The 24,993-nt window shown below is 36.3% G+C and overlaps 1 protein-coding gene across 2 annotated transcripts in view; it reads left to right on the top strand.

Moving 5' to 3' along the window:
• The window catches only part of LOC108973156 (sex peptide receptor), an 89,580-nt gene that overhangs the window by 46,302 nt on the left and 18,285 nt on the right, over positions 1–24,993 (top strand). For both annotated transcript variants that reach the window (XM_018940220.1, XM_018940219.1), the window contains 4 exons: positions 4,723–5,112; positions 16,948–17,119; positions 17,402–17,528; positions 21,693–21,881. In XM_018940220.1, coding sequence (XP_018795765.1) covers positions 4,852–5,112; positions 16,948–17,119; positions 17,402–17,528; positions 21,693–21,881 — 749 coding nt within the window. In that variant the 5' untranslated portion in view covers positions 4,723–4,851. The remainder of the gene's footprint in view (positions 1–4,722; positions 5,113–16,947; positions 17,120–17,401; positions 17,529–21,692; positions 21,882–24,993) is intronic.

The raw sequence follows: 24,993 nt of genomic DNA, 5'->3' as shown, positions 1-24,993 counted from the left end.
CCGTCTGTCCGTCCGTCCGTGCAAGCTGTAACTTGAGTAAAAATTGAGATATCATGATGAAACTTGGTACACGTATTTCTTGGCTCCATAAAAAGGTTAAGTTCGAAGATGGGCAAAATCGGCCCACTGCCACGCCCACAAAATGGCGGAAACCCAAAATCTATAAAGTGTCATAACTAAGCCATAAATAAAGATATTAAAATGAAGTTTGGCACGAAGGATCACATTAGGGAGGGGCATATTTGGACGTAATTTTTTTGGAAGAGTGGGAGTGGTCCCGCCCCTACTAACTTTTTTGTACATATCTCGAAAACTACTATAGCTATGTCAACCAAACTGTGTAGAGAAAAAATCGGATAACAACCACGCCCACCTCCCATACAAAGGTTATGTTGAAAATCACTAAACGTGCGTTAACCGACTAACATAAAACGTCAGAAACACTAAATCTTACGGAAGAAATGTCAGAAGGAAGCTGCAGACAGGTTTTTTTTTAAATTGAAAATGGGCGTGGCGTCGCCCACTTATGGACCAAAAACCATATCTCAGGAACTACTCGACCGATTTCAATGAAATTCGGTATATAATATTTTCTGATAACATGTACCAAATATGGATGAAATCGGTTCACAACTACACCTGAAATCTCGATTATCACTTTATCATGCGAGAGTATAAAGTGTTCGGTGACACCCGAACTTAGCCCTTCCTTACTTGTTCTGCTTAAAACTGTCTCAATTCAAAAACCAACAAAATATATTATTAATATAGATGAATAGAGGTAATGATCGAAGGACTAATAAATATTTTGCTTCCTAAACAAAGTCGTGTTTTGTAAATAGAAATTATACTACATATATTCGAAAGAACATAAAAAATGGAAAATTTTATCATAGCTCTTACTAATGACGAATGACGAATGAGTTCGTCTGAAAATTCCAAGTCGATCGGTTCAACTGTTTAGGAAAAATTTTTGGCACCGACGCTGAAAACGCGTTTAAAGTTTTGAGAGCCGATTACACTAAGTTAAAAAATTTTAAGAAATATGTTCACATCTATCTCTCGTTGTTGTTTTGGCAGAACAATTCAGGTCTTTTGACACGAACATTGACACGCTTCATGCTTAACCCATTAACCAAAAGGTCTAAAGTTGGTTCACAAGATACGTCGAGATCCTCTGTTATCTCTGCATATGATACCACTTCGGAGATTTTCAAGTAGTGAATGGACGACTCGCATGAAGCACGTCTTTGATGACTTTACCTCTTTCACTGCAGACTTTGTGCCTTAGAGTACTTACGACACCAACTAATCAGCAACGAATGACCCGTTCAAACTCAATGTACGCCGGGTTATAATAGCTTGGTCATTAATTGGCTTTAATACCATTAGCTAATATTTACCTTGAACATATAATAACCTAATCAGATCATAACTTTTATTTATATATGAGATATAATTAAATATAACTTTAATTGGTTGATTTGGTTTTTGCTATAAAAGTGCTGTGTAATATTCGCAGTAGCTGCAGCAATTATGTCTGGCAATTATGCGCTGCTGCAATGGTATTGATTCCAGATCAACAGGTTATGCTCACGCCCAGCCGCCGGCCGCTTAAATTAGCAACATAAATTTTCCAATCTTGCGACTTTAATTGCCGCAATTAATGCACGCAATGTTGACGGAAAATTAATTGAGATATTAATGGCGAGCGACAAATGATTGCATAAAAATATTTATTCGTTGTTAGCTCTGTTTGTATTTTGTTTTTTTTGTTTTGCGAAAAATTAATCGAAATGTCTTTTAAGAATTATTACAAAAATTATGAGAACAGTTTGTTTTATTTTTCAGTTTAAATTAAATAAATAAAATTAGTAAAGTGAATATAGTCTACGTAAGAAATTTTTGTGAATTCTCACAAAAATATACTACAAGGTGTTTTTCAAAGTAAACAGGACTTTTTGAATCTAGCGCCCCCTGTTGGCACCATCTATATGGAGACTGGTGCGTTAAAATCTGCTATCTTTATCGATTGTCCAGTGAGAATTTCATGACATTTCATCAATTGAAAATGAAGTTATTGCGTTTATGCTTGTGTTATTGGTGCGAAAAAAAAGCTTCGAACAAAGAGCCAACATTCAAATTTGTTTTAAAATTGGCAAAACTTTTACCGAAACGTTTCAATGGATGAAACAAGTTTATGGCGATGACTGCCTATCCCGTAGCGTCGTGAGGACACAAATGACATGTGGGCCAATCGAAAATCAGCCGAAATCAACATTGAAATTCATGGAAATGGAATTGAACTTGTAAAAAACATCGATTTATCGCATTTTGACCGAACATTTGAGCTTATGAAAGCTGTGTGCCCGGTTTGTTACGCACAAATTGACTGACGAGCAAAAATTGCTCAAAATCCATTATTCGAAGGACATCATTAAAGATGTCAAAAAGGACAAAAACTTCCTTTACACTCCTCGTATTCACCTGGTATGGCACCATGCGACTTCTTCCTTTTCGGAAAAGGAAAGCGTTATGCAGACGTAGAGGCCATACAAAAGGCTTGCACCGGCATACTGGCGGCCACTGCTTTTGGACCGTGCAAAAAACTGTATTGAACCAGAAGGAGACTCTTTTGAATAAAATAAATTGATTTTGCCGAAAAACCCATTTGCTCTTTTTTTTTAAGTTCTGTTTACTTTGAAACGCACCTTGTACTTTAGCCCATCTCCAAGAATTATCGAAATATAAGTTGAGTTCCTGTTGAAACTGATCAGAATGACAAAGTTAAACTACGACCACTCCTTCTTCTTAACTTTAACTACTTTTCCTAAAAACAGTTAAAACATCAACCAATATCCTTAGCGAGGACTGTTGCTATTAGACTTAGAGAACCTAGTAATATGAGGCACCCCGGGCAATGACACACTAAAATTTTTCATGCGTCGATTTTCGATCTATTTGCGGGGTAGACGAATTCAGAATTGTCCTTTTTCGTAGAAGTTAAGAGGAAGATAGAGTGGTGTCTTCTGTCGGTGCCCCTCCATCAGCTCCTATTCAGGCTTCAGAGCCTGTAGCGTCTTTCAAGAAGAGGTGGCTGCCATCAGGACAGCAGTAGATATACTGCTCCGAGGTGCAGCTACCTTCAGCGAGCTGTGCATTCACCCCAATAGTCGAGCATCTATACTACCTTTAAGCTCGCTGACTTTGCGCTCAAAGTTAGTGAAGGAGTGAATGATCTCATTAGTAATAACTTCACGCTACTCCAAATTCGATAAGCATGTTGGGGGGATACCCTTTCCTCAATTTCATCCTTTTGAAAGCGAACCGTTTTTACGTTGTCTTCTTGTGTTCTATCGTTCTACCTTTGGACATCCAGTGAGCTCAGCAATTAGTGGTCAAGAACTAGAAGTGCGATGGTGAGATTCTTCTGGCGCAAAGTGATCCGAAAAGTAAGGCAAACTATTGGTTCTTATCTGGCCACAATTATAGATATTCTGCCGGCACACTGTTCAGTTGGTTTACATGCCAAAAACCAAATCTGTGTGGAGGAAGGCGAGGTGAAATAATTTTTTTCACTTTCTCCTTTATTGCCCATCTTTTGTCAGACTAAGATTGAAATATCTCCAGACACACCATAGCCGCGCCTAGCGAATTTGCTGCGATTAATAATAGGTTGTCAAAAAAGTATTGAGGTATTTTTATTGAATTTTCAATTGTTCATAAAAAATTTTTTGATGACTCATGCTCAGCTCTTGACCGATGCTACGGCTGCTACTATGCCGGTCTCTTTCGACCAATTCAGCGATTTTATCGCAATTTTCGACGACAGGCCTTCCGGAGCGACAATCAATCAAACACGTGTTAGCGCGTGAAATGAGCTTTCCAAAAAGGTATAGCATGACCTGATGCGACGAATAAAACTAGAACTACGCGCTCTCAGCGCCAACTAGCGAAAATACCGCAAGACTTTTTTGACAACCTATATTAACCGTCTTAATAAATTTGTGGTAAACACAACACACTTCGTCGATTTATGAGGATCTGGTGATCCACTTTAAGAAGTTTGTACGTAACACGAAGAACGAATATTCGAACAATATAGTGCTTATGATCCTTATTTAGCAGTCAATACTACTGACGTGGTGTGTATACTTTCTAGAAGACTAATGGTCCTCCGTCAGTGTTTACATCTATTTCGATTAGACTTCTTCACTAGAATGTTTCGAGCATATCCTGAAATATTGTTTATAATTATATAGTTAGGTTTCTGGGTTGAACTCCAAGACGATGAGATTCCCAATTCGCACTGGTTCTTTTTGGCAAAGATATTCACTTCTAGATCTTTTGTATAGTTCAGTTGAAGATCACTTAAGAAATCCAGAACAAAAAATATCGAAAAATACAATAATGGTTACAGTGATGATTTCGAATATACCTATAATATCACAGAAGATTGGATATGCTGATATTGCAGGTTTTACATCTACCTTGGCCCATGTAGTCGTATTCACTTGAGTACAATTTAAATACTGATGGCATTTATAAAAATAAAACTAAATATTTTAAAATTTCATAGAGTATATTTTTAAAAGTCATGCACTTATCTTACAAATTACTCTTATAGTATTATATATGTCACATAAATTTTAAATCTAACCCCAAATCTAAGCCGCAAGAAATTACAAATTCTAACCGAAATATTTATTTCGCTTTTTTCAGTTTGCCAAACACATTTTTGCACTTTTCACTCACGCAACGGAAAAGTTAATTCCTGCTTCTTAATTGAACAAGGACGCCTCCGTTGTTCCACTCATATAACCGGGGGCAAAACAAAACGAAAACAAAAAGATGACATCGAATACCGCTTTATTGAGTGCGGCAGCACACGCGATGCTCTCCTCCGACTTGTTGCCCAATGTGAATCTCTCTAATTGGGAGAAACTGGTAACCGACGATGAGTTTCGAGATTTCATGAAACTAGTGGAGAAGTACAAGAATCCCAATCACACGCAGGAGACAACTCTACCCAAATGTCATGACTATTGCACGGGTGAATTGTATCAGATGCTGCGCACCTACAATGGTGTGCATGGATATGTGGCGTTGATGGTAAGTCCTCCGACATACTAATCCCCAACTGAATGTCTGTATATGTATGTAAAATGCAATGCTTATACACACGTGATATAAGCCAAAAGTTTTAGGGTGTCTCAACTTTGTCTCACGTCACTTTTTCGTCTTTTCTCATTTTGTTTTGGCGTCACCATTTTAATGAAAGTTGCGTTTGTATTCCATTTATTCCATCACAATTTTAAATTTGGTTAGCTTGACAAGTGACAGCTTCAATTAACTCTCGGCTATATTTAATTCAAGCATCTAATATGGTTGTTTGTGGATATATAGGACGAGCATTTAGCTAAGTGAAGCAGCTTTTTAAATAAGTGTTGCAAAGCTCTTCGGAAAGTTAAATAAGACACATGTGTCTTGAGGACGGTGCCCTCAATTTTAGCAAATTAATTTAGTGTAGTGTTTTATGGCAATTTGTTAGTTTAATTTTTTAATTTATCTTAAGTTCATATATAATTCGCCATGGCACTAATTTAAAAGTAATAATAATTGAATAACTTTAACAATCACATCATTCCTAACCGCCGAAAAATCAACTAAATTCATTTTTCTATAAAACTTTAAATAACGTGGTTAAAAGTAGGTCAAGAACATCTGATTATAGTGGTTTAGTCTACACAGGTGAATCGAAAATTTTAGAAAAATAGCTATTTAATAGCAAGTCCCTATCAGCTAGATAACACATATCCTATTTTTTTAACTCTTTACTGGAGATTTGCAAAGTAGCCCAACGTGTTGGCGATACGCTCTGCATTCGACTAAAATTTGTTATGATGGAAGAGTAGTTTTATCTTCGCCAATCTTTGACAATATCTTTTATCTGTCAAGAAGTCGATGTTGATAACACCTTGTGAATCCCAGAAATCGCTCGTCCTCATATTTTTGGCTGATAGAATACTCTACAACTTTTTACTCTTGCAACCAGTTGCTACAGAGTTTTGTTCACCTAACGGTTGTACGTATCACCTAAAACTAGTCGAGATCGATATAGAAATATATATATATTATAAATGATCAGGGTAACGAGAAAAGTTGAAATCGGGTTACTGTCTGTCTGTCCGTTCGTTCGTGCATGGTATGCAGGCTTCTTAGTACAAAAAAAGTTCTAGTTCGTAGATGGGCGTAATCGGACCACTGCCACGCCCACATATCGTCATTAACCGAAAACCTATAAATTGCCATAACTAAGCACCTCATTAAGATATAAAAGTGATATTTGGCAAAGGGGAACGCAGTAGACTGAGAAACAGTTTTTGGAGTAATATTCGTGGCCCGCCATCTATTAAGCTTAATGTGCATATCCTAAACCGCTGAAGCTGCAACTACCAAATTTTCTAAATAAAAAACTTTTAAGAATTTCTACTGACAGTGTGAAAATGACTGAAATCGGAGATAACCCCGCTCACTCCCCACAAAACGGTATTGTTAAGGGGTTAGGTGGGTTTCAGAGGTACAAAAAAAAGGTGTTTTTACGATTTTTTTTAATACAAGCAATCATGTATTTGAAAAATATAATATGTTATATCAAAGGTATATATTCGAACAATATCTCCTGAAATATCGATACAAAAATTTTGAAAATTGAGCAAATTGAGACCGCATTTCCCTGGGTGTCTCTCAAAAAAGTGCTCTCGCGGTGGACAGCATAACTTATTATCGGTTTTGCTGGCTAAGCATATTCTGTTAGTACATATCTAAATCTCGTTTTTGAACGTAGGAAATAAAAAAATATTAAAATTGTCCTTCTTTTCTCGGACTTTGAACAAAAAATCTCATTTTTGGTAAAATTTTCGGCATTTTTTGTTGTACTGAAAGAAGAAAAAATCCTTCGTTCAATAACTAGATAATATTATTTCAAAAAAGTGTGCACAATACGAACTAAATCGGTCGATAACTTTTCCAGAAATCGTGCCCACCGACTTCAAAAACACAGTTTCGAGAAAAACGAGTTGAAAGAAAGAGGGCACTTAGCGCAGCTAGCCTTGAGTGCGCAAGTCATCAAGGCTGTAACTCCGAAATTATTACTCAGATCAACTTTAAAATTTAGGACTATATTCTAGAGGTATTGTAGAATTTAATAAAGCAAACAAAAAAAAAACGATTTTTGGAAATTTTCAAACCCACCTAACCCCTTAAACACTACTAAAAGCGCAATAAAACAATATGGCTTTATGGGAGCTGGTATGAAAATTGGACGATGAGCGTGGCACCGCCTATTTTTTAGGTGAAATCTCATATCTCATGATCGACTGACCGATTTCGATAAAATTTGGTACGTGGCATTTTTTTCCTATTTGTGAAAATCGGACAATAACCATGCCTTCTTCCCACACAATTTTAAGTTCCTTGTGATACGTTCAGTTTACAGTACTTAAATCGAGAAGCGAATATCTAGACCCCGATACCTATAGTTGATTTTTGTTAGAAAATGTCGGTCAATGTCTGAGATATATAATTGAAATTCCGGGATAATACTCTGACAATGGTATGTCTGTATGTCAAAAATGGGTTGAATCGGACTAATACTTTTCTTAGTCCCCATATATCGAATATAAAGATAATCGAACTTCCGTGTGATTTTTACCGCATATGTCGGCCAATATTTGAGTTGTGTATCTTTGTGCCAAAAATGAAGCAAAAACTTGACCCGAAACCCGAACTTATTCCTTCTTTGCTCCTTTGGAGTAGATTTATCACAAGAAGTCCACTGTTACGACGGTTTCTTAGTGTTAGTGTTTACAACTGGTTTCCAGCTTTGTCATAGATCACTCTTTCGCTTTTTGATTAAGCAGTGCCACACTGTGAAATGGTCTCACGGTTGCACTTGTTGTTGGAGGTGAAAAAATGCGACACCAAAAGCTTTCTTACATCAGTCATTTGAGATGATTATTCTTCCATTGACGGTGTAATAATAGAAGATCATCGACTCAGTGGCAATTCCGTTAAGGGCAGCTGGGCGATGTTTATTAAAAATCAAATGTGACCACATTGAAACTCATTAAATGAATTTTTGACGGCCAGGATGGACAGATAAGTAATGTTTGCCTTTTTTCTAACATGATTCGTATCATTCACCGTTATTCCTCTTTTTCGATTTTTTCTGAATTCCACGAACACTGCAACTTCCACGCGCGGTCAAAACCAAACCAGTCCGATTCATTACATTTTTCTTGCAATAGTAAAAATAATAAACAATTACCTCGTGTCTAGTCGCATATTACAGAAGTGCAATTCGATAGGAACACCAAACGACGCCATACTTTTACCCGCTATTTTGACACATCTCTTCAGTAAGGTTTGGCATTTGATGGCAATGATGGAAAGATATATGATCCAACAACGAAACGAAATGATAAAAATTTACTATCGAAATTCGGAGTCAGTGGTCTCAGCTTTAAGAGCGCTACGTCCAATTCATGGTCATCATAATCGTCCTGTCCTGTCTGAACACAGTACGAGTACAAAATGTTCCCATGTCAGTGAGTCGCGGAGTCTGCCGCTAATGCATGAAATAGACTATTTCCTGTGGGGCTACGTCAAGTCTATGGTCTACTATATGCCAACAAGCCAGTGACGATTGATGAACTTCGTAGGAATATCGAACGTGAAATTGCATGCTTGAGAACCGTCGAAAATCGGACTCAGCATTTTGGCTTCTGCAAGCGTGCTTGTGGTCGCCTTGCAAAAGAAATCGAAACTTTTGTAGTACTCTTATTGCAAACCGCACAAAATATTATCTTAGCAAGTCATGGATGTTTGACTTTGCTGTTGATTTGGCTGGTGGGGCAATTGTTTAATATGATTTTTTGGGTTCACGGTTCTAAGCCAAAACCATTACTTTCAAATCATGCAAACCACTTTTGGCGCATTCGCTCAACTATAGTATGTTCCCCATAAAACCATTTAGAAAAATACGCTGAGTTTCGTGAATTTTTCTTCATATCGAATATAGTTATAGGCCTACTATATATTTTAAATATTCATATATATATGTATATACATATATACTTTTTTTGATACTCTTTAAAAAAAAGCCCTGAAATTCAAAAAGGCCACTTACGATCTTGATCTAAGGATCATAGACCTCTCTAATACTTAAATTCATACATATTTACTTAAGCATATATATTACAAGTATCGAGCATTTTATTCAATTCAAATTCTGCTTATTTACTTGAGGGACACGAAGTAAAAATTGAAATGCTGCCAAGATTTAACTGCTAATGAATTAAGGAGTCATGCATATTTCGACTTAAAAAATGAACAAAGAACGCCAAAAGAAATACATGAAACTCAAAATGCTTACTCTGATATCTTACAAAATATAATGGGTATGAGTGTCTTAAATGCTAATGGCTTTCTTACAAAGTCATGCAATGTTTCTCGGTAAAATCTACATTAGCCGTAGATGCTGAGAAGTGCTTGTAAATACTTGTATACCCAGGACACGCTGTGTTGTACCGCTACTGTTCACGTTGGATCTCATTTGGCAGCATGAATTCTTAGAAGGTGCGCGGTAGCTTACTGGTGCTAAGGTGTCCTTTGTCATTTGGGGGGCTAACAAATGCGCACCTCCCATACAGAAGAATGCGACGAGCAGCGCACTTTGCCGTGACCACGCATAGACGAAGATGAATAACGTCTGAGTAAATAGCGTACAAAAATAAACAAAGTCAACTGGCAACAGGATGGTGGGAATTCAGCAAACCAAAAGGCCAATGGCTGGTAGTAAAAGCCAAAATACAAGCACACTCGCCATAAAGCGCTATAATTGCGCAAATAAAGTGTTCGCATTGGCGAAAATCTTGTAGCTATTATTGTTGTTGCCGTTGGTTTAGGTGTTGGTAAATGTTGATCTTTCAGACCGCGATGGTGGCTGTAATACACACGTCAGCAAAAATAATGAACAAACAAATAAGCGAAAAATGTACGCTCACACCAGCCGACACTCGAAAGCATTTGCCAACGATGAGTCTTCATTACACTTATTTGCTTGTGTATGCAAATGTTGGCAATACTAATGTTGCAGTAACAATGACCACATTGCCCATAAAATGACTGCTGACTGTTCTATAGACACTATGTGCTCACACATAAGTATGTATGTACATATGTGTGCTTTTTTGTATATACATATGTGAATATGCAAGTGCCGGTGCTGCCAAGCGTAAGCTCAGCTTCTGTCTTCTTTAATTCACTGCTTTGTTGTGGTGTGGACTCGCTATAAACCCTTGAAACTTTGTTACAACGCATGCTTTGTTGTGACTTAACGCCTCACAGCTAAGGGCTGTTTGTGCAATCAGTATTAATACGCTTGCTTTAAAATTTGAGATTAGTAGCTGTCATTTAATGAGCGTTGGTGGCAGTTTATTATGTCTTCGTGCTTCATAAATGTTTTTTTCTTCCGAAATGCTCATTTTTAGGCGAGAAAATTGTTAAAAATGACATTGTTGGCTGAAATTTAATTAGTGAAATGAAGCGTACAGGAAGTTTAATGTGTAGTGGGCTGCATCCAACTTTAAATATACCAATTTTATGGACAAGATTTTCGACAAAAGTAATCGTAATAGTTTTATATCTTATCTAAAGATTTTTCAAGACAAGAGTATGTATTCTTGTTTTCAGGTTTTATTATGCCGATTACCAGCGCATTTGAAGAAAATAAAATGTTATAAATTTAATTTAAATAAATACTAATGTTAATGTTTAAATATGATATCCAAGGTCGAAACGAAGAATTATAAAAAGAAATAAATGATAATTTTTTTGAAGAGGGTTTGACAGTGATTCATGAAGGATGTGAAATCTGAGTTTATCATCTGATAAAATTTGCCCCGGATTGGTAAAACAAACCTCAATTTAGATTATTTTTTTTCTTTTTTTTTTTTTGGTTTCGACTCATTTTTGGAGCGCCATTTGCTACGTAATTTTTAATAAGATATTAAGATTCAAGTATTTTGGTACGAGTTTAGCTTTGACATGTTACCTACTCAAAACATTAATCAGAATGAATTGAGTAGATCCATAAGAAGTGTTAAGAACGTCTGGGGTCTCTTTGATGTCACTATGAAGCGAAATCTGATGAATTTACCTTCGGATCAAATTTGAACCGGACTAACAAAAACTACATTTTCATTCATTTTAACACAACTCTTTATTATCGCTTTCAAAATAAGCACCTAAGTCAATACAAGCATGCCAACGACTAATTAAATTTTTCATGCGCTTATTATAAGCTTGGACTGGACTGGCCTTCAGTGTCTTCAGCGAATTTTTGTCAAAAACACACTAATTGACCATTTGCTAGATTGTTGTGCAGTTTCGATGCCTTGTTCATAAACCCCTATCTCGTCATCAGTAATGATGCATTTGATGAATGTAGAGTTCTCATGTACGTGGTCAAGTATTCCTTTTGCGACATCTTCTCGACGTTTCTTTGTTTTTTTTTTTTTTTGTTTTTGCAAAAGATTAAGGTTTTAGTAACAATTCTAGAATCGCTTCATACCCAAAACATTAACCAAATTGTGTGGCGTCGATTAAAACAAGATGTTAACATCATGTGCTATTTCACTGTTTCTTTAGCTTTTTATGAACGAATCGCATGAGGCAAGTTTTGGATAACCTCAGTCCATCACTGAATGCTTTATGTTATTTAGATAAATGTGCTCGTGGTAAAGAAGACTCCCCAAAACATCTGCAACATTTTTAACAATTATATAGCCGTGATTTTGTTGGAAGCAAAAAATTTCAATCAAACTCCTTGTTAGTTTTTTTTTTTTACGGTAAAGAATTATTTGACATTCTTTACCGTAAAAAAAAAACTTTCGCGTTATAAACAAATAGTTGTCAAAAACACACTAATTGACCTTTATGGATCAAACTTCATACGAACATAAAAAGCTTGTACTAATTCATGAAAAAAAAATAAAAAATATCGATTAGGCGGTACCCGCAGTTTAAATGCACCAGTCCTAGTAAAATTTTATCACATGATTTACTTATGCTCAGCGTTTGCTGTTCAGCTGTAAATTTGGAGCTATGGGAAGTGTTTTCATGACAGAAATACCTACTTTCAGATATATTGAATGATAACAGCGACGGTCTTTATAAAGAATTATATTTTTTATTGCTGATTTGGTAGAAACTAAAATTGTTTGTTGTCTCGGTTGCACAGAAAATACGGTAGTTCTTGAAGTCGTGAAAGAAAGCAGATGAACATAACATCGACTCGGACCACTATATTGTCGTAGCAAAAGTACTCGCCCGCCCATGTACAGTACAGCTCGCCCGTCCAAAAAACATAAGAAAGGTGCGAATATACGAGGTGTGTTCAAAAAGTATCGCGAATTTTGTGTTTTTTTCAAAAATTATTTATTTATTCATGAATATCTATTTTGTACCCTTCAAAGTAATCCCCACGAGATATTATACACTTGTGCCAACAGTTTTTCCAATCTTCGAAGCACTTCAAAAAATCATTTTTTTTTTTATCTTCTTCAGCTCCTCCTTCGATGCCGTCTTTATCTTGTCGTCCTTTCATGGGCCTCTTCAGTTTAGGAAACAAGAAAAAGTCACAGGAGGCCAGATCTGGGGAATACGGTGGCTGCGGCATCATTAGTCCTAAAAGTCGCGCACAAGAAACGATGTGTGAGTAGGGACGTTATTGTGGTGCAAAAGCCAATTTTTGTCACATCATCTCGGCCTTCTGAGAACATTTTGTACCACCGATAAACGTTGCTTCGGTCCAAGGTAGCTTCTCCGTATGCCACAGTCAACATTCGGAATGCAWCCGCGCACTTAATTTCGTTTTTCACACAAAATTTGATACAGGTTCTTTGATCCATTTTTTTGAATAGGTAAAAATCGAAGACGATCCAAAACACGTGCAAGCAAAGCAACTGTCAACAATTAAATGAACATTCAAAATGGCCGAGCTTGTCGGCATAAGTGAGAGACATGAGTACGAACATAACGCCACAAAAAATTCGAAATTCGCAATACTTTTTGAACACACCTCGTACAGCTGGTATGAAGAGGATTGTCGTGTCACAGTAGACAGAAAACAAGTTGAAGAGAGAAGCGAAACGAGATGTCGACAAAAAAAGAAAAAGGCCAAAAGGCCTCGAAAATTCTACGATAATATGCGGCGACCAACAGAAGGTTTCAAGGCCGGAGCATACTCTTGTGGGAGGAAAGTGGTGATCTAGTGGCTCATGTTCAGAGCATACTGAAGTTGTAAGGGGACCCGCCAATTACCGTGGGATAAGTCTCCTTAATATTGCATATAAGGTCTTATCGAGCGTAGTGTGTGAAAGACTGTAGCCAACCGCCAAAAAATTTACAATCGACCTGATTTTCATCATGCTTCCATCAAAGAACCGTGAAAGGAAGATCGACAAATACCTCATCTTCGATTTAAAGCCGCCCTCGGCAGCATGGCAAAGTACTGCCTTTATACCACTATGTCGGTGACATTAAGCAACACCAAAAGCTAGGTTCGCGCAGAACCTCTCCGAGCCGTTCGATATCAAGTGAGGTTTCAGACAAGTTGTGTGACTTCTTCAATCTTTGAGAGATAAGTTTTTCCAAAGGTTTATGATCCCTTGTGCACTAGCAACAGCGAGAACCGCAGTCGATGGAATGATTAGCTGTGTGTGATATACGACAACATTGACATAGTTCAGCGAATCAAGAGACAGCGGGTGTCTAGATCATGTTGTCCGGGTGGAAGATAGCATTCCAGATTTTATTGCCGGAACTGCCAATACGCTATAGCATATAGCTGTCAATCAGACAGATCGATCGAAATCAAGGTCTTATACGAAATTTTTTTATTTGTGAAGGTATTTTATTAGTTCAATAAGGTAGTATGGAGGCCTTCTTCACTAATTTATAGGGCTGATTATTAACAAAACCCAAAATAAGTGAACTGAAAATAATATGGAGAGCCAGATAAATTTTATGAGTAAATAAAAGGTCCTATTGCTTGTCATCAAAATCCGCGTTATCTTACCACAAAGCTTAATGATGATAAAAGTTCCACTCGAAATTTATATACAGATGTGTATACATACATATGTTCACATGTATACCAGTATACAGCGAGGTCCGTGCTAAATATGTACATGAACATATGTTCGACGAAAAGTCATTGACGTTCAGAGATTTACTTCCACTTTAATTGTGTTGAATGAAGCAAGAGAAGTGGACAAAAGCCGACCACAATGATCGAATTGAACAAATGACTTCTGTGTATACATATTGTTTATCTAATTTAATGGCACCATAAATGCCAAACACATACGCACACACTATTTATTTACATCGCAGATATTTATTTCAATGCGAAGATTTAAAGAGCCGCACCGATGTTGCAGGCCATTCAAGTTAAATTACACTTTTCCATATATAAGTTTATATATATGTATATAGGAACATAAACATGAGCGCTTTTGTGCAATAACACAAAGAGTGAGTCCACAAAAAGGTTAATACCACCGCAAAGTGCGGAAAGTGGCACTAATGATGCTAATTACAGCAAATGGAAGGCTATTGCAAAAACACCAGGGTATTATTTATTTAACGCACTTATTTATATGAATGAGTGTGTATGTGTGTGTATGTTTATATATGCATGCTATGAGGAACTCGTGTTGGCCTCCAGATATGAGAATAAATGGCGTGGAAGAAAAACTCATCAACAGCATTTATTTATTTTTCGTGTGCAACTGGCGAAACTCCACCAATAGCACGCTTGGAGGTTATTTCTATAAATAGTTTTTCGGGTTTCTTCTTTATAAATTATATAATGAAGTTAGTTCTTAAATAGTGTGTTATTGTTTGCAAAAAAAAGGCATTTTAACAAAACATATAGCACTTTTTTTTATCATTTATTACTTATTAAATTTTTTACTATCTGATCAATATTGACCCGGACTAACAAAAAAACCATATTTTCATATATTTTAATATAAATTTAATAATCGCCTTAAAAATAGGCTTATCTTCATCCAATAAAAACATGTCCATTTTCCAATTTTTCAATTGTATAGGCTCAACTAAGTTGGTGTCTTCAGCAAATTTATCGTAAGTTTTTTCGGTATCGGCACAGTTCCAAGGTCATATACGTAAATTCCCTCTCTAGACACCAGTAATGATGCGTTTAGGGAATGTAGGGTTCTAAAAGTAGCTGAACATTTAATAGTTTACAACCTCTAACCGACGTCGCTTTTCCAATATTTTAGTGCCAGTCTAGCACACGCTTCATATCCAAGACATAAGTCTATAATTATTTATTAGAAATTTTGAGATCTTTTGCTATCTCTCTGATGTCAACCCGACGATTTTCAAGCACTGTTTCTTTAATTATCCGATAATTTAAAAAAAAAGGTGTGATCGATTCGGTTTGCTCCTGCAGTTCCTGAATGAACCAGTTCGATACAAATTTCATTAGACATCCGAAAACTATACTGCTTATATGATAACACAATTTGTCGGTCTTCTAAATATAGTAATCAACTTTGGATTGTCTGTTACACATACAAAAACTAGTTAATATTTGATTAGGCCAAGTGTCATAACTGGAACTTGAATTCGCAATAGAAATTTCCTTCCATAACTCCAAGTCTCTCTAAGTCGAAGTTTTTTTGTGGATTATGCTGATTTGAATAAGGCAAGTTTAAATGTATTTTGTAACAGAGGCGCACATATAATATATTTTTCTTCTGGATACAAAACTAAATACCACTGTAATGTGGTATCCTCATACCATTATGTATGAAATTCAACTCACAAACATTGTTTTTGACACTTTGACGTGTTGAAATATTTTAAAAGCAGCGCTCAAATTCTGTAATTAAAGAAATGGCGAATCGAAGACGAATTTGGTATCTGTATATAGTATAACACAAAGACAAAGCTTGTAGAACTCTCGCAGTACTCATATTGCGGAGTGTACTTGGAGATCGTTACAAGTTTTAAGATCTCTCCGAAGAGAAATGCGTTATTATGCCCACTGTTCTAGGGGCGATCGCTTTTAGAAAAGTACGTTTGTTTTTGATATTGATAGAAAACTTTAATGGAACCAAAAATTAACAGACTATCATTCATTGACCTTAAATTTTAGCATAAGACCCCAACGGTTAAGTTTTTGGAAGAGACATGCATGAAACCACAAATTCTTCTCTAAATGTCGGTGAAAGAATTTTTAAACAGGAATAAGGGGGGTACTCTAGTCTATACGTCCAAGTTTCGAGTTCTTTTCTGGCATTTTATAAAACAAAACTGAAACCATTTTTTATCATTCACTTTTTGACAATTATTTTACTGATATTTCAAATGAACAAAAACGAAATGTCAGAAAAGTAGAAGAAGGTGTTGAGAAGGGTTCATGTCGTCAGGATTTTTACTCATGTGGTCATTTCAAAAAGAAAACAATGACAAAAATGAGGAAAATAGTATCGAAATGAACGCGTTTAAAGTTTTAAATTAACACTAAACCAGCTGGTGACCGCGACACTAAAGTTGCTGCAATTTTCAATATAATTGAATTTTGATAAATGCTTTTAGGAAGATATTTTGGAATATCTAAACTGTCGAATTATAAATCGAAGCCTCGAATTTTTGATTTTTTTTTTTTTTTATTTCTGGACAAGAATAACTTCTAAAACCCGACAAAACCTGGTATACCGAATAACAAAGCGTCATTTATTCTTATATATTTTTCGTTTGCCCTGACCCAGCCCTTACTTGTCGTTTTGTAACTTTCCATCCTGCAAACACTCTTTTTCACATTATGATTTCCTTGTTTATCCACAGATCTGCATATTCGGCACAATTGCGAACATACTCAACATAATCGTGCTAACCAAAAAGGACATGGCCAAAGCACCAATTAATAAAATCCTCAAATGGCTGGCGATAGCGGACATGTTCGTAATGATCGAGTACATACCGTTCGTTTCTTATCAGTACATCTACATGAAACCAGGTATGCGTAATTACAGTTAACAACACTTTATTAAATATTTACCGTACACAAATATATGTATGTAAGTAAATAATTTGTATTTACACGTGCTAATTTAAGGGAGCCCTGTGACTATTGCATTTTCATGGTCATGACTACCCGTCTCCAATTTCATTGTAACTACCTGTAAGCACTTAGTTGATGCTACATAATTACTGTTATGAATTTGCATTTATCACTTGTTTGTTACAAAATAATTAACTGTATATACATGTGTTTGTGTTTGTATGTATTCGGTTTCAGGCGAGGAGGATTTCAGTTACGCCTGGGCGGTTTTCGTGCTTTTTCACATGCACTTCACACAAATCCTGCACACGATATCCATCGGACTGACGGTGACTTTGGCAATATGGCGTTACGTGGCGATAAGGTATGTGCGCATGCGTGTTGCGTGTGTCGGCAATTAATTGCCTTGTGCACACATGTGCTTCCGATGTAAATAGTTTTTGTTTCGTTTTGCACCTTTACCGTTATGTGTGGTCATGTTGTTGTTAGTTTTGTAGACTTTTTTTTTTAAATCAGATATGTAGTTAGTTAACAGAGAGCTTGTTTTACAAAGTCATGCATGTGCCCCTGTAGTATTTTTTCGTGTTAAAACTGTGTCCTATGCATAATTTGCTTTGTTCTAATCTAGTTTATAGTTACATGCGGCACTAGCAAAATTACTTGAGGTTTTCCATGAATTTAAAACTTTTCTTTCGCACATTTCTGTGTATATTGTTGTAATTACTTTGTCATATCCACTTTCATACTGCAGAAAAAATGTCACATACTTTGCCAAAAAATTGCGGGACTTTTCTTTTATCGTTAGACACGCATAACATTTAGCTTGTACTCACAGCACGCAGTTTAAATTTAGCATTTCAGTAAAAAGAGAACATTGAACATATGACACGATATATAGAACGGCGCTTGAAAAGGTCATTCACTCTTACAAAGATGCTTACCTTATCTTTTTTAAACCAAAAAACATTCTAGACTATTTAGAAAATATTCTCCAAACATTGAAAAATTGGAATCAAAAATCAATCGAAAAAATAAAAAATTGACCAAAGTTTAATTTTTGGCACTGCTCAGATGTGTAGTTAGTCGCTTAAATCGAAGAACTGCTAACTCATTGTATGAAGTAATATAAGTATACTACTACGAGCAAAAAATAGTAAGGCTTTGTTCATAATTTTAAAATTCTTAATTTATTCTTCAAAATCAAATTTTTCTTCAGTGTCTATATGTTTCCCGGTTGTAAGCATAGATCCAAAACTCATCGCCAGTAGTTTAAAAAAAAAAAAAAAAAGAGTTATTTTGGAACCAATCCTACTTTCACATTTCTTCTGCCCAAATGATGTTTTGAAATGGTTTTCTCTAATCCTTCCGTTACCGCCAATTCTCACGCACCAATTGCTTTATTTTTTTGGCACGTTTGTCATAAGATGATTTTGATGGCCATCCTGGACGTGGTTCGACGTCAACACGTTCTCAGCCGTCTGTGAACACTTTCTACCAAAAAAATACACTTGCTCGGGACAAAAATTATGACCGAACTCCTTTTCCAACATTCTGAATGTTCGGCACCAGAAATTTGATTCCGCAAACAAAATTTAATGGAACATCTTTGTTGAATAATTTCACTCATCGTAAGAATCGACGAATGTACTTTATGTACTACAGAAAGATAAGCGTATACTAAGCACTGATGATTATTTTGATGAGACATTTGACACAGATGTCACTGACAGTTATACCAACCAAGAAAAAATAATATTTCGGCGTATGGGCTTTGCGCGAAATTTTTATTAAAAAGTCTTACTATTTTTTTGCTTACAGCTGATAGTAATTTGATAGCAATCGGATCAGTTTCCTTCGAGTAATCACTCAGTGAAATACCGATTCAAAATTTTAGTATATTTTGTGTTTTTGTTTTTTTTTAACTATAGCCAATCGAAATAACAAACACATGAATTTGTTTAGTTTCACACAAGCTGTGCACCTAAAGCTATCTCATTGAAAATTCAATCATTACATACCGAAAGTTAAATGTGTATAATTTCTTTCGGTAGTAGTCCAACTTATTTTTCTATTATTTGGCAAGCGTTCAACATTTATTTACACCACATTTCATATTCAAAAGCCGGTGCATGTGTATGCTTGTGATTATCCCGATCCAGACGCAACTACTTAAATAAGTGCAAGCACAGACAAAATATCATAAACAAACGACAGCCAAAGTCATTTGTACATAAATGCAGATGTTATATATGTAAGGGATACAGTATGTCTGTATATATGAATCACTTCATTTTGTAATCCTGTTGCTGGTCATGTGTAGGTGTTTCTCACGAACTCAGCATAAAGGATTCCATTGAAGACATCGCCCGTTGATCCTCTGATTGCTGTTCACATCACACTCCCTTATATACATAAACACATACATATGTATGTATGTATACATATGTCCATATTCATGAGTCATTAACCACAAAGCGAATCCTTTTATTAATATGCGAAAGTGTGCGTGCTGCATTTTCTAGACTGAAATCTATGCAGAATTCATCAGAGGTTCAATTATAATTTAATTTGATAGCAATGGTCATTGCCATTCTCTCATTTTCATTTTCTGGAAAATCATAATTACAAGGTCAATGGTTTTTACGCTCAATCATAATAATATTTGTAAATCATTTCTTGGTACGAATTGCTTGGAAATATGAGCCAATAAATAATACGGTTGTGCCACGTGCGGATAATACAGAAATGTAATGACAAAACAGTATTTATTTTTTATTTACACTCAAATAAAATAAATTTTGTGAAAAATTGTGGATTTGCAACAGTAAAGCTTTCGGCTCAAATATTGCTTGCTAGATACCGATTATAAAGGGATAACAACACTCTCAGAGCTGGAGTTTTTTCATCCATTCGGATGATATGACCTAGCCATCTCAGCCGCGGTCTTTTGATTTGCTGAATTATGTCAATGTTGGTGGATATGTCGTACAACTCATCGTTCCATCAACTATGGTATTCGCTCTTCCGCAGAACTTTTCTCTCAAAAAATCATAACGCTGACTTATCAGACGTTGTCATCGCCCATGCCTCTGCATCATATAGCAGGACGAGAATTTTGAGTGACTTATAGAGTTTGGTTTTTGTTCGTCGAGAGAGGACTTTACTTCTCTATTGCCTATTTAGTCCGAAGTAGCACCTGTTGGCATGAGATTAGTTTGTTTTACTGCAGGTTCTAAGATAGACGAAATTATATACGATTTCGAAGTTATAACTGTCAGCAGTGCCGTATTGCCCTAGTTCACTACCACATCCATTTGCTTCGCTTCTTTGTCCAGCCTGGAGAAAGCAGAACTAACGGCGCAGTTGCTATGGCCAATGATATCGATGTCATCGACGTATGCCCTCAGTTGTAAACTCTGGTAGAAAATTATGTTCACCAGCAGTAGTTTAAAGAAGTCGCACGATAGCGAGTCGCCTTGTCTGAAACCACTTATGATATCGAACGGCTCGGACAGGTACTTCGTACAGTTTGCCAAGCCGTGTTTTCGTGCCGTCAAAAGCAGCTTTAAAATCAAAGAAGACGTCGTTTCACGGTTCTTGTAAATATCTGGTCAAGTGTTAAGTTTACAAGCCTGTAGCCACACTGTTAAGGCCCAGCCCTTTTCGGTTGCCCTGACCCAGCCCTTACTTGTCGTTTTATAACTTTCCATCCCGCAGCCACACTGTTAAGACAGAGCACACTTAAATTCCAATTGACGGGCATGCTTTCGTCCGACCATATTTTACAAAGAAGCCGATGCATGCTATTTATCGGCCCCGCCACTTTGTTGTTCTTCAATCGGGTAGTTGCTATATGGTCTTCTTTATGGTATTTTATTTTTTCTAAGTTTTTATTCAAGTAGCTTAAGATATAGTATGACACGCAACCATATTTGAAAACTATATGCGATAAACGGGTTAAAACAAGATTGCAACTAAGCGGACATATATTTACATCCTAAATAACTCCTAAACCGAAAATGGTAAATGTTCAAAGGCAAGAGTACAAATATTTTCGTATTCATTTAACCTCAAAGGTCGCATTATTAATTAATAGTTTCAAAAATGGTAAAGAAGTTCTTTCAAACATATTTATTATTCTCGAACTAACTGTTTTAATATTTTAAAAAATTCCTAGATATCCTTTTCATTCTTAATAGCTAAGGCACTCAGTTGTGTAGTATGTCTAACATAGCAATAATAAGTAGTTGTAACTAAAATGTGTTCGCCTAAAAAGTACTTTTTGACAATGCTGGCAAAACGAAAAAAAAATTTTTAACAAAATTTTGAAATTCTCTCCCTTTTCATTCGATTTACGGTTATTCTTACTATTTTTTATTCCGAAAAATACAATTTCTTTTTTCTTTCAATTCGATCTACAAATTGGTTTTATGGTTTTTATTTGAAAACTGCTTTTATCTCGCTTCTGGCCTTCCTTTCGCTGTTCTTTTTATTTTTGTAGCAAACTTTTTCCTACTCTCTTTTTCAGACATCCACATGGACGTTTTGCGGCCTTTCTGTTGTCACATTGCACCGAGGCGATAATATTCTCCTTCATTGTCTCACCAATTGTCTGTTTTCCAACACTATTTGTGTTCAAGGTGCGCGAGAGTTATGTGGAGGACAGCCAGGAGCCGCTGTATCACGTCTACGCGGACGAGGACACGCAATTGTACAGGTGAGTACACATATGTACGATATGTATACGAGGGAATAAAAATTGGTAACAATTGATAAATATGCTAATAAATATGTGCACGTGTGCTCAGGGGTTTTCGCACCGGTGTTAGTGGAAAATTTGCGGTGTATATTCACCACTAAAAAAATAAAAAATTATTTTTGGCATCAATGAAAATAAAAGTTGACAAGTGAGTTCAAGTATTTTTGAATAGCTCGATGACTCTTCCTTATTTTTCTGTACAGAGATCACTTGCGCTTTTATTTATCTTTATCGAGGTTCTTGAGACCTTTGTTGAAGTCAACCCTTCTTTATGTCACTTACGACTGATGAAGTCAATAACCCTTTTGTTTGACTTTAGTTAGATCCCACTCTTAATAAGATCAAAGAGCTTTAGGGTTGTTGGTAACGCTAAGGGTCAGGGTATACAAAACATTTAGATCGGTCAGTTTGAGTAACAGCTATAGTCCGATCCATCCTTAAGATTATTTTCAAGAATTGTTCCGATATCTCAGAACTACCGAATTTCATGAATGTACCTTGTCAAATAAAAAAGTTTTGTATACAAGTACTTGATTTTGATCATCGGTTTTTATGGCATCTATGTATATGATATAGTTGTCTTATATCGTCGGCTCCGACAAATGCGTAGCTTCTTGATGAAAAAAGAACGTGTTTAAAAGTTCCAGCCGATATTTTAAGAACTGAGAGACTTATATACAGACGAACAGACAGAAGGACATGACTAAATCGACTCTACTTATTACGCCGAACATTTACAAAGGGTTTTTCAGTAAGAGCGCTACAAAATAAAAATATTTAAAAGCAACAAAAACGGTTGGGAATATCAATGGAATTCTTTATTCCTGTGAAAGTACATTCGATGTCATTATATATGGAACTCGATTTTTTGGATGGCCACCGCGGGTATGCTTGCAGAAGTCCAAACTCCGAGCCGAATATTCGACGGTTTTCAAGCATAAATTGGCCGATACTCTGCAATTTCACGTTCGGTATTCGTACGAAGTTCATCAATCGTCGCAGGCTTTTTGGCATAAACCAGAGACTTGACGTAGCCCCGCAGGAAAGAGTGTAATGGCGTCAAATCGCATGACTGAGACGGCCAATTTATTGAGCCATTTTGTAAGATACCAAGTTCACCAAGCCCATATCATCTAATTCCGACCCAAAAATATTCGGTTATCATTGAGCGGTAACGATTCCCATTCACAGTAACGTGCCGGTCTTTATCATAACGAAATAAATACGGCCTAATAATGCCGCCCGCCCATAAACCACACTAAACCGTAACTTTTTCGGAGTGCAATGGTGACTCATGGAGTATATGTGGATTGCAATAACGCATATTTTGCTTATTGACGACGGCATTCAGCCAGAAATGAGCTTCATCGCTGAAAATTATTTTTCGATGAAAATACGGTGGTCAAGCGGCTTCAGTTCTAGCGTCAATTTGATCTTGTAAGCATGTAGGTGATAGATATTTTCGCAAAATTCGCCACAACGACGTCACAGAGATGCCCAACACCACTAGACGCTCAAATGTTGATCTGATCTGACAGGACGATTATGACTGAGGTCATTGATAATAATTTCGATCGTTGTTGGATCGTATCTCTTTCCACGATGAAATGGTAAACTTGCCTGAAGAGAAATGTCAAAAATATGGCGTCGTTTGCTATCCCTATCAGTCTATTTTTGTAGCGTCGCTATTAAAAAGCCCGTTATGTGTTTGGTATGTACATTAATGGGTGTCCGATGTTTTCTTTTAGGTGTTACAAGCGTCATAGCAGCGTATAAATATATTTTTAAAAAGGTCACACATTCCGAATCAGTTATTTTTTCTCGTAGTGCCACTACAAATGATATAAAAAAAGCCCTTTTGACTGGTCCCTTTGCATTAATAAATACAAACTAAAATTATAAAAAAAGAAATCAAATGAGGTAGGAGTCAAGTTGTCTCTACAGCTATTTCTCAAAGCTATATTTCATTCAAACTTATATTTGCTCTCTTTTAAGTGAGTGCAGTCGCACTTGATACAGCCATAAAAGCGTAATTAAATGAAAGTGACACTATGCAAATGCGTTAAGCCGAATGACCAAGGTGTCTTAGCGGAGATGAACTCAGTGCCTGATTCATCAAAATCATCAACTCTTGTGTACTGACAGAATTTTCGCTGATGTCAACTAGATTAAAGCTGAGCACACTTACTCAATGCCATTTACACATAGACGAAAAAGATGACGGAGCAAAGTAAATTGTATCAAAGACGTTTTATCTTTGCATTGCAAACGTTAGCTCAGGCTGCAAAGCAAATATATAAAGCAAAGCAAATATACACTGAAGCGACTAGCAGTGTATCTTGCCGCCAGTATCCAGTTTTGCGTTCGTTAGATAATAATGTCATTAACACTAGCTATGTGTAGCGGTTAAAACTTTAAAGCGACTATTTTCTAAATCTCTTACGTTAGAGTGAATTTATTCTTAGGCTATCCGAAATAATGTTTTTTCTAAGAGTTTTAGACTTTCTTTGAGGGATAGCTGTCAGAGTAAACCAAATAGTTATGTTTGACATAATTACTTAGCAAGGTCTCACATCGGAAGATCGGAATGTGTTTCCGAAACTCATGCCCTTTTCGGTAAACTCTTTGTAAATAAAACGCAAATCATTTAATTATTAATCAATGTTTATTTTGTCCGGTTTTTCGAGTCCTCGATAAACTTCTCATAAGCACTTTTTAGGATGACGCTCCTTCAGCAAATTTTGTTTAATCTCTTCTATCGAAAATGGAACCCGCGGAAAATTTTTCGTTTGGTTAACAAGAATAAATCACAAAATTAAGCAATACGGCGCTTGATCGATGGTATAACGCGTTGAATACGCTGGCGTTGGCGCGTTGCCTTTAAATTCGGTCACAATCGTGACTCGATGTAATGATGCATTATCATCGTGTAAAATTCATGAACTATTCTTCCACAATTACAGACGTCTTCGACGGATGTTCTCACGCAAACGCCTCAATACGGTCAAAAAGAACTCCTTATTACCGTCTGTCCTTTCGAAACAAATTCATGATGCACCAAACCATGAAT

Source organism: Bactrocera latifrons, unplaced genomic scaffold, assembly GCF_001853355.1.
Source record: "Bactrocera latifrons isolate USDA-ARS-PBARC rearing strain unplaced genomic scaffold, ASM185335v1 scaffold_46, whole genome shotgun sequence".
NCBI lineage: Eukaryota > Metazoa > Arthropoda > Insecta > Diptera > Tephritidae > Bactrocera > Bactrocera latifrons.
Note: the sequence above shows the minus strand (reverse complement) of the source record. Positions and strands in the feature narration are given on the sequence as shown.